General features: G+C 38.2%; 1 protein-coding gene across 4 annotated transcripts in view; it reads left to right on the top strand.

Annotated features, from left to right (window-relative positions):
• Window positions 1-1,244: 1,244 nt before the first annotated feature.
• The window catches only part of LOC113226965 (cadherin-related tumor suppressor), a 159,014-nt gene continuing 150,857 nt past the window's right edge, over window positions 1,245-9,401 (top strand). For all 4 annotated transcript variants that reach the window (XM_026459808.1, XM_026459809.1, XM_026459811.1 and 1 more), the window contains exon 1: window positions 1,245-6,797. In XM_026459808.1, coding sequence (XP_026315593.1) covers window positions 1,647-6,797 — 5,151 coding nt within the window. In that variant the 5' untranslated portion in view covers window positions 1,245-1,646. The remainder of the gene's footprint in view (window positions 6,798-9,401) is intronic.

The following is a 9,401-nucleotide window of genomic DNA, read 5'->3' as shown; positions in this document are numbered from 1 at the left end:
TTTTTTTGTTAGCGTCTTGTAAGGTACACAAACACAAAAATGGTAGGTGTGTCACGTGAATAAATATGTACTTGTATATAGGTTGCAAAATTTAAATTTTTAGTATTAAATGTAAAATATTATTACAAAAAATCCAAGCTAACTAAACTTAACGGGTACTTAAATAACAAATGTCATTAAACATTTTCTTGGATAATGTCATTTGTTTTCATACGCATATTAGATCATAGTTTCTCAAAGTGGTCTCTACCGTCCCCTCTGGGAGCTGAAGAGACCTAGGGTAGAGGCCTCGGAAGCAATTGCGGGGCGTTAAAAAAAACTGAATTATCTATATAAACTACACCTACTTATATATTTTTCTTGTGATTTTTGTGTTAAGTTAATATAAAAAATACGTGTTTTCAATTATTTTTCGTGGTGGTAGGCGTTGAAATTTTTTTTTAACTGGCCTAAGGGCGGTAAGCCAAAAAGATTGGGAACGTATGTATTAGATAAAGCACATAATAAGTAATAAAGCACATAAAATGTAATACCCTAAGTATATTAATCATGTAATTTTAACAAATAAAAATAAACACAGTATTCAGTTCATGTTTTTTTAACGAGAGAATCAATTACAAAATGCTGTATTGCAGCGCGCAGGCGCATATATCTCATAGAAAAGACATCAACGACTACTATTTCGCATTACGGAGCTCTATAGAAATTATTTTGTCGACAATGACAAATATGTACCTACATTTTCGGGTACCTAAACTGTAATTGTAATCAACTATGGGTACGTGATGATGACAACAATCAGCTGAGCGCTTTTGTTATGTTATATAGACAATTAACTTTTTAACTCGAAATTATTCTATTTTTGGTTTGTTAACGACTTATGACACTTACCAGTCGTATGTGGTAATAATTAAATAATTAAATAAATTCCGTAGCTAAATATAAAACATATTGTTACTAATTCATAATTAAAATAACCATGCAATTGAATTGGATTAGATATACCAATAACAAAATGACGAGTTCTAAAAATTTACCTGTGCACCCGGACTTTTTCTCGGAACAGTGAAAGACTCGTATTGAACAATAAATAGTAGAATCCTTCGGCGGCCATTATCTCAGTATCATCATCACGCAGCGCACTCGGTCACAGCCGGAGCTTTCAAAGCTGCGGGGAGGAGCGGTGGCAAGCGGCGCGTGGGGAGGGGCGCGGGGCGGCGTGAAAGCCTCCGCCTGCTAGTGCCGTGTCGACCGCGACGCAGCCCGCATGCCATATCCGTCGCGCTACGCATCTGTCAAACTGATAAAAACATAACTGAAAAGTGCTTTCATATTGTGATACATTCCACGGATGTTTGTGACATAAAGTTTGCTGTTGAGTGTTAGCTTTACTGTTACACAGACGAAACGTTTAGACTAGTGTACAGTGTGTGTGTCACGTGTGTTTACGAATGAATGTGACGGCGTAGGCGCAGCGGCGGGTCGCACTCTCCGTGAGATATTCGTGCGCGCGCAGGTCGTCGCGGCCATGTTGCATACCTGAGGCGAGCGAGCGCGCAACTCTGCGCGAACGGGACACAGCGTGCGCTCCTGGTGCACCACTTTCCCTGACAAGAAACCACCCCTGCCATGGTGTTGCCGATGACATGACGAGGATGGGGCGATGGCACGTGACGCTGATCACGCTGGCGGTGCTCGTAAGCGCGGGGGCCGCCGCTACCGAACAGATGCAGTCCCGTGCCGTCGACACCGGCGTCGACCTTCGGGTTCCTGAGGAACAACCTGCCGGTACCATCGTTGGACGGATTCCAACTAAACCAGGATTTACTTATCGTTTCAATGAACCACCCAAGGAGTTTGTTCTTGATCCTGTAACAGGTGAAATACGAACAAACATGGTACTTGATCGAGAAACATCCGACCGTTACGCGTTTGTAGTGTTATCAAGTCAACCAACGTATCCAATAGAAGTACGATTACGGGTAACAGATGTAAATGACAATTATCCGGAGTTTCCCGAGCCAAGTATAGCAGTAGCTTTTTCTGAGAGTGCTGCCGCCGGGACTAAACTTTTGCTCGATGCTGCAACTGATAAGGATTTATTAGTTAACGGAATAACCAATGACTATAGAATAGTAGACGGAGACAATGAAGGAAAGTTCCGTCTTAATGTAACTGTAAATCCTAGTGGCCAGACTTCGTATTTACATCTAGAAACCACAGGAAAACTGGATAGAGAAACAACAGATTTTTATATCCTTAACATATCAGCACGTGATGGAGGAACTCCTCCAAAATACGGGTATCTACAAGTCAATGTGAGCATTTTAGATGTAAATGACAACCCGCCCATTTTTGATCAAAGCGATTTTTCTGTGTCCTTGAACGAAAGCGTACCTCCGGGGACCACAGTTCTAAAAGTAACCGCAACTGATAGTGATTTAGGTGATAATGGCAAAATAACTTACGAAGTAACGGATACAGAAAAACAATTTGCTGTAGATCCAGAATCAGGGGTCATTACAACAACGAAGAAGTTAAATTGTCCTAAATACTGCAGTAATATGACTTGCAATATGACATGTGTACTAACTGTTATAGCAAAAGACCATGGGGTGCCGAGACAAGATGCTCGAACTTATGTTACTGTAAATTTAATAGATGCAAACGATCACGATCCTGTTATCACGTTTACATACGTTCCTTCGACGGCGAACTTTGCAACTGTTGATGAAAATGCTAAAAATGGTTCCTTAGTAGCTGCAATTACGGTAACAGACCTTGACGCTGGTTTAAATGGAATCACGAGCGTTAGTATCGTAACTGGAAATGAGTTAAACCATTTTCGCTTAGAAAACTCTTCTAGTGTTTATATTGTGTACGTCAATGGCATCTTGGATCGCGAAGAAATAAGTAAATATAACTTGACGGTTGTTGCAACTGATAAAGGAACTCCTGCGCGAACTGCTACTTCCTTTTTAGTCATTCATGTAAATGATGTCAATGATCATGAACCAGTGTTTGAAAAATCGGAGTATTCTGCAATACTAAGCGAACTTGCGCCCTCTGGAACATACGTTGCGAGTATAACTGCAACAGATGAAGACACAGGTGTAAATGCTGAAATTTTCTATGATTTTTATGACGGAAATCAACAACAGTGGTTTTTCATAGATCATTTAACGGGTTTAGTAACAACAAGAGCAGTGTTAGACCGTGAAATTCAAGGCACAGTTGAATTAAATGTGTCTGCAAGAGATGGCGGACCTAATCCAAAATGGGCTTATACTAGATTAAAAATTACTATTTTAGACGAAAACGATGAAGCACCCACTTTTCCACAGAATACAATAAACGCTACGCTTCACGAAAATATAAAACCTATAAAAGAAATACTTATATTAACTGCATCTGATTACGATCAAGGTGCAAATGGATCTGTTTCTTATTATCTGCCTTCGAGTATAGAAAGGAAGTATCCAAACACATTTATTCTTGACCCAATCACAGGTCAGTTAAGCACTGTTATTGAATTAGATCGGGAACGAGTTTCATTGTACGAAATACAAGTATTGGCTAAAGATCAAGGTTTTCCACCACAATCCTCAACTGCTACAATATTTCTGAAAGTGCTAGATGTGAATGATAATGATCCTGTATTCTACCCTCGACGATACATAGAAAGCATCAGCGATGATCACCCTATAGGAACAAATATTCTCCAAGTAAAAGCATTTGATGAAGATGAGGGAGAAAATGCAAGAATCATTTATAAATTAGAAAGCGGGGGAGATGGTTATTTTGATGTGGAATCGTGGACAGGAAATATTATCTTACATAAAGATCTACGAAAAGCTTCAAACACATTGTTCACTTTAAAAATATCCTGTAAAGATAAAGGTAATAGAAAAACAATGGAAGATGCTATAGTTGAGATAGTTAAAATGTCGCAGCGGAGGAATCTTGAATTTGATAACTACAATGGATACACATTTAAAATTATTGAAGATGAAGGCAATTCTAAAAGTCATATAGGGCGACCTGTTGGCAAAGTTAGTGCTAGAATAGCCAGCGATTCATTGTCTTACTATATTTTAGAAGGAGATTTAAAGAATGTTTTTAAAATCGATGAACAAACCGGTATAATAACTACAAATTCTAATATCGACCGTGAAGATAAAATGACATACCATTTAAAAATTATGGCAAAAAGTGGGATAACTTTTGGTTTTACTACCGTCAACATATCTGTTTTGGATGTCAATGACAACTATCCAATTTTTATTGAAGATAAAGACGAAATTCATATACCTGAAAATATGGCTGTTGGACAAGAAGTTTACTTCGCTAGGGCTACTGACAGAGATTCTGGTTCAAATAGAACTATATTTTATACGTTGAGCTACAATCCTGAAAATATATTTCGGATATCAGATACTACCGGCGTAATTTATTTAAACAAACCAATTTCCAATGAACCTGGTAGCGTGGTCTCAATGGAAGTCACAGCGACAGATAACGGCAGTCCTGCTCTTGCTGCAAAGCATGTAATTGCTGCAATAATAGACGATGTTAATGACCACACTCCTGTTTTCGATCATACTTCTTATGAGACTTCTTTATTAGAGTCTACTCTTGTAAATACCAGATTCTTTGCAATTTCAGCATCAGATGCTGATTTAGAAGCAAGCGGAACAGTATCTTACACCATTGCAGAGGGTAACACAGATGGAAAGTTTGGTGTCTTTCCTGATGGTTTCCTTTATGTAAAGAGTCCATTAGACAGAGAAGAAAGAGATTATTATTCATTAACGATTGTAGCAACTGATCATGGCAAACCACCAAGGTCTTCCCAAGTACCTGTAGTTATACATGTATTGGATGAAAATGACAACAGTCCGCAGTTTACGAATACAACATTCATATTTAAAATAAAAGAAAATGAACCTCCAGATACTTTTGTTGGAAAACTGGTCGCTACAGACCGGGATATTGGACGAAATGCTGAATTAACATTTAGCTTGCCAGCTGCTCAGAATGACTTTAGAATAGACTCCAAGAATGGTTTTATAAAAACATTGAAATCATTTGACAGAGAAAACCTGGCACACAATCTAGGCCAAAACTACATAACATTAACAGTAACAGTAAGCGATAATGGTAAAATGAAGTTAACTGATTCAGTAAGAGTCACTATTTATGTAACAGATGTAAACGACAATGCTCCTGTTTTCAAGAGGCTACCTTATAAAGTTGAAGTGTCAGAAGGAACTGCCATTGGAGCGTCTATTATGAGAGTATACTCTACTGATGCTGATGAAGGACTGAATGGAGATATTTACTACAAACTCATAAAAGGCGATGACTTCGGACATTTTTCGTTAGATGAAGCTACAGGTCAACTCATTATCGCTAAACCTTTAGATCGTGAGACAGTAGACCGCTATCAGCTTACTGTCGTAGCTCACGATTCTGGGCAATCAGTGCGTCTATCGTCAACAGCTACAATAACAGTTGATGTTTTAGATGAAAATGATAATCCTCCAATATTCACAAATACACAATTAAACGTATCGGTGTTAGAAACAGAACCCGTAAATAAAAAGATTATTCAGTTTCATGCAACTGATGCTGATTTAGGAATCAACAGAGAACTACAGTTTTCCATTACATCGGGCAACAGAAAGGAAGCCTTTTTTATTGATAGTTATTCTGGGGAACTATTTTTACATAAACAACTGGACTACGAAGATCTAACTACGTACGTTCTAAATGTTGTTGCAACGGATAACGGTAGTCCAAGCCTCTCTTCAAGTATTTCCTTTATTGTAAATGTTATCGATGCTAATGACAATGCTCCCGTTTTCACTAACACTGCTATTGTGCGCCAAATTAGAGAAGGCATTCCTAAGCATACACCAATAGTGACCGTAACTGCAGAAGATCCTGATTCTGGTTTGAATGGCAAAGTTTATTACTCTATTACGCATCAAGAGCCGAATGATGGCAGGAGACACTTTGCAATAAACAACGTTACAGGGGTCATACATACATTGCTTCCAATTGACAGAGAGAGTATTGACACATTTAGGATTACTGTAGTTGCTTATGATAGAGCAGAGCCACTGTCGGCTAGATTGTCTGCCGAAAAATTAGTTACTGTGATAGTGGAGGACATAAATGATAATGCGCCCGTATTCGTGTCTATGAACGCTGCAGTATTTAATTTCGAGAGAACAGGAAGAAGCACGGGACGTGGAATATATATCATGAATGTTCTAGCTCGCGATTTGGACTCGGGAACAAATGGACTGGTCACGTATAAACTCATTCATGGAGGGAACGACCTATTCGACTTACATAGGAGTAATGGAGCGCTAACATTGCGGTATCCTCCGGCTATGCCCGAGGCACGGTGGAACCTCGTCATAAAGGCTACGGATGAGGCGGTGCTAAGTGAACAAAGAAGTACAGAGACCTATCTCACCGTTATTATGGGTGGATCAGAATTGATGGGTGTCACGTGGACGAATGTGGGAAGTGTTTCTGTAGCTGAGAACGCGCCGGCCGGCACTGCTGTGTTAAATTTGACTAACACTTACAAGTCAGGACTAGAATATTACATAGTGAATGTGACTGGTGACGGGAAACAGGTAGACAGATTGTTTGACATAGATTCCTCACTGGGGATCTTGTCCACAGCAGTCTCTTTGGACCGGGAAGCTGGCGTTGATAAGTACGAAGTAAAGATTTGCGCAGTTTCCTCTGGATCACATCTGCAACTCACAACCACTAAGGTAAGCAATACATTTAATCATTTACTTATTATTTGCAAAATTATTTAGAAACGGTTACATCTGCCTGTCTTTTGTATTGATTCAATTTCAGAAATACTTTTGCGGTATGACTATTTGGGCTTATTCGATTTTGTAACATAATTAATAACAAGTCCGATTGTGATCACGTCAATGTGAGCGGCGCGTATCTCGAGATGCTGGAACAATCCAGTGCGGACAATCCAATTAAGTTCGCACAATCGCCGGCTACGCTAAACGCCCGCACCGTACTGTTCAATAAAAAACAAACAAAAATAAATATAACGAATGCTCGTTAGTGTATGTCGGTTAGCGGTCTAATCGGGGACTCTAAATTAAAGATAAGTCGGCCCCGCGACGATATCCCAACATTCATTCTGAACCTTTCCAAAGATTACATATGAAACATGAGTTTTATTTGTAATATGTTACACCTCATTACTCGTAATTGTGTTGCATTTATTTACACAGCACCGTCATCCTGTTATATGTCGATTTCGTTTTATTGCTGCTTAGGGCATGCGCCTTAAACTCTAGATTACTAACATAAATAATAATTATACATTTAGTGAAATTTTACTGTCATTATTAAATCTTTATGAAAACATACGAAATGTCAAAAAAGAACTTGAAAGTAATTTGACTTCAAAAGTGTTTAACCTTCGAACCGAAAAAGCAATAACACGTCACAAGTGGAAGCGCAATTTTCTTGTTTGTCTGTAAAAAGGTAAAAAAAAACAAAACTGGCCGTTTGCTCGTAAAAGATCTGGTTGCATCACGATTCTGATATTGTCCCTCACCTCGCGGCGTATAAATGTTGAACCTAAACAATACGCGCCAGAGGAATGGGCACTAAGGAATTTAACAGTTCGCATCTACAGGATGAACTTTAGGAACACAGTATAATTCTTCTGATGTAATTGTTACTTTCATTTTTATTAAGATTGTAGCATTACTATACTGTCTATACATCTAGTAGTCCATACATCCATACGTCTCAGTATGGAACTGATGGGTCTTTCTAAGAGGAAATTAATGACTACAGAAGGTAAGTACAGAGTCAGTCACAGTTTTTATAAGAAATACTCAAGATTGTAAATTCCACGCTTTCTTTTGACAATTTTTTCTTTCCACATATCACTAATTTTATTTCGATTTTTATCTGGAAGCTTAAACTAATTTCAAAATTTACTATATGCTGTGTCTGTAAAGACACGAAGATCTAAGACTTATATCTTAGTTCTTCTAGTCTTTACAATGATATATAGCTATGTTGCTTTGTCTCGAGCGGTAAAAGCTTGTAGTCAACATTTGAGCCTACCCTTTGGCCTGGGGTCGTAAACACACTCCCATAAACTTCCAGGGCTCAGACCTCTATTAAGTTTGCAAGGAGGCAGCCATGTAAAACAGATAGACATTTTTACACCTTTGGTTTCTACTTCAAAGTCTGTTTTCCGTAGTTGGAAATAGGAAAGATTTAAAATGCGCTAACAACTTACGAAGACAAAATGGTATCGAAGTTAACTTTATAGCGTCATGAATCAAATTTATTAGAAGGACCTTCAATAAAAATACACTTGAATAGTGTATCCTAATGTGAGTGTTAACTCCAATTCACATTTGCACTAAAACATGCATAAGCCGGAGAAATGACTAGGAATGTGAAAATCTAGTTTATGCAGAAATTCTAAAGAGATATTGCTATTTCATCGGATCGGTTGGGGTCACTGAGAAGTGTCATTTTACTTCAACTTTTTTCCGCTCGAACAACCTTTTCATACAAGTTTTGTCGAAAAGAATTCGACAAACTTTATTGACTCTTTTATCATCAGTCTGATTCATGCACGGCGGCAAACAATATGTTCACTTCAAAATATCTAAATTCTTAAGATATTCAAAAGGATTGTTATTGCTGCTTTCAATATGAAATCGTACTAATAAATTCTGAAGGAACAAACAGGAAGTAATTTCGCAAACGAATGTAAATCCGACCTAGTACCTACCTGCGGTGCTTAAAATGACTAGAATTCTTTTGAATGATAACAAAGTCTCTTTACAGGTAGCCGTCAATTTCTATAGGAAGGTGTTTTTTTTCGTCTGTAGGTTTACACCTTCTTTCGTAATTTTTGTATTTTGCGCATAGTTTTAGTCTGAATAATACAGTTTTTTGCTTGTTATTTTATGATGCTATGTCTTTTTATCAAAACAATGTTAGAGTGTACATCGCAAGAATAAAATATTAAAAGTTGATTTTACTTAAAAAATAAAATAAAATTATTGATTTTGATTCTAACTGTTTTAATAAGCTATTACACGATATTCAATGCAGACGTAGCTAATATTCTATCATCTCTAAAACTGGAACTCAGCTTAGAGATGTCAATGAAAATATCGATGAAAAAATCATCGATGACGAAGGCCTTTTGAGGGGGTTCGAGGAGGGACGGGTGTGCTATCAACCGACACCGAAAGCGCATTAGGGCGCCGGGCAGCATTCCCCTGCCTGATTTATGCAACGTGCACCCGCGGCGCGGGCATCGACACCCGACATAATGAACGTACAAGTTACGTTACTGTGAAATAGCT

This window comes from Hyposmocoma kahamanoa, unplaced genomic scaffold (genome assembly GCF_003589595.1).
Source record: "Hyposmocoma kahamanoa isolate Upper Pololo Valley unplaced genomic scaffold, ASM358959v1 202, whole genome shotgun sequence".
NCBI lineage: Eukaryota > Metazoa > Arthropoda > Insecta > Lepidoptera > Cosmopterigidae > Hyposmocoma > Hyposmocoma kahamanoa.
The sequence above is the reverse complement of the archived record's forward strand: the minus strand, read 5'-3'. Positions and strand labels throughout refer to the sequence as shown.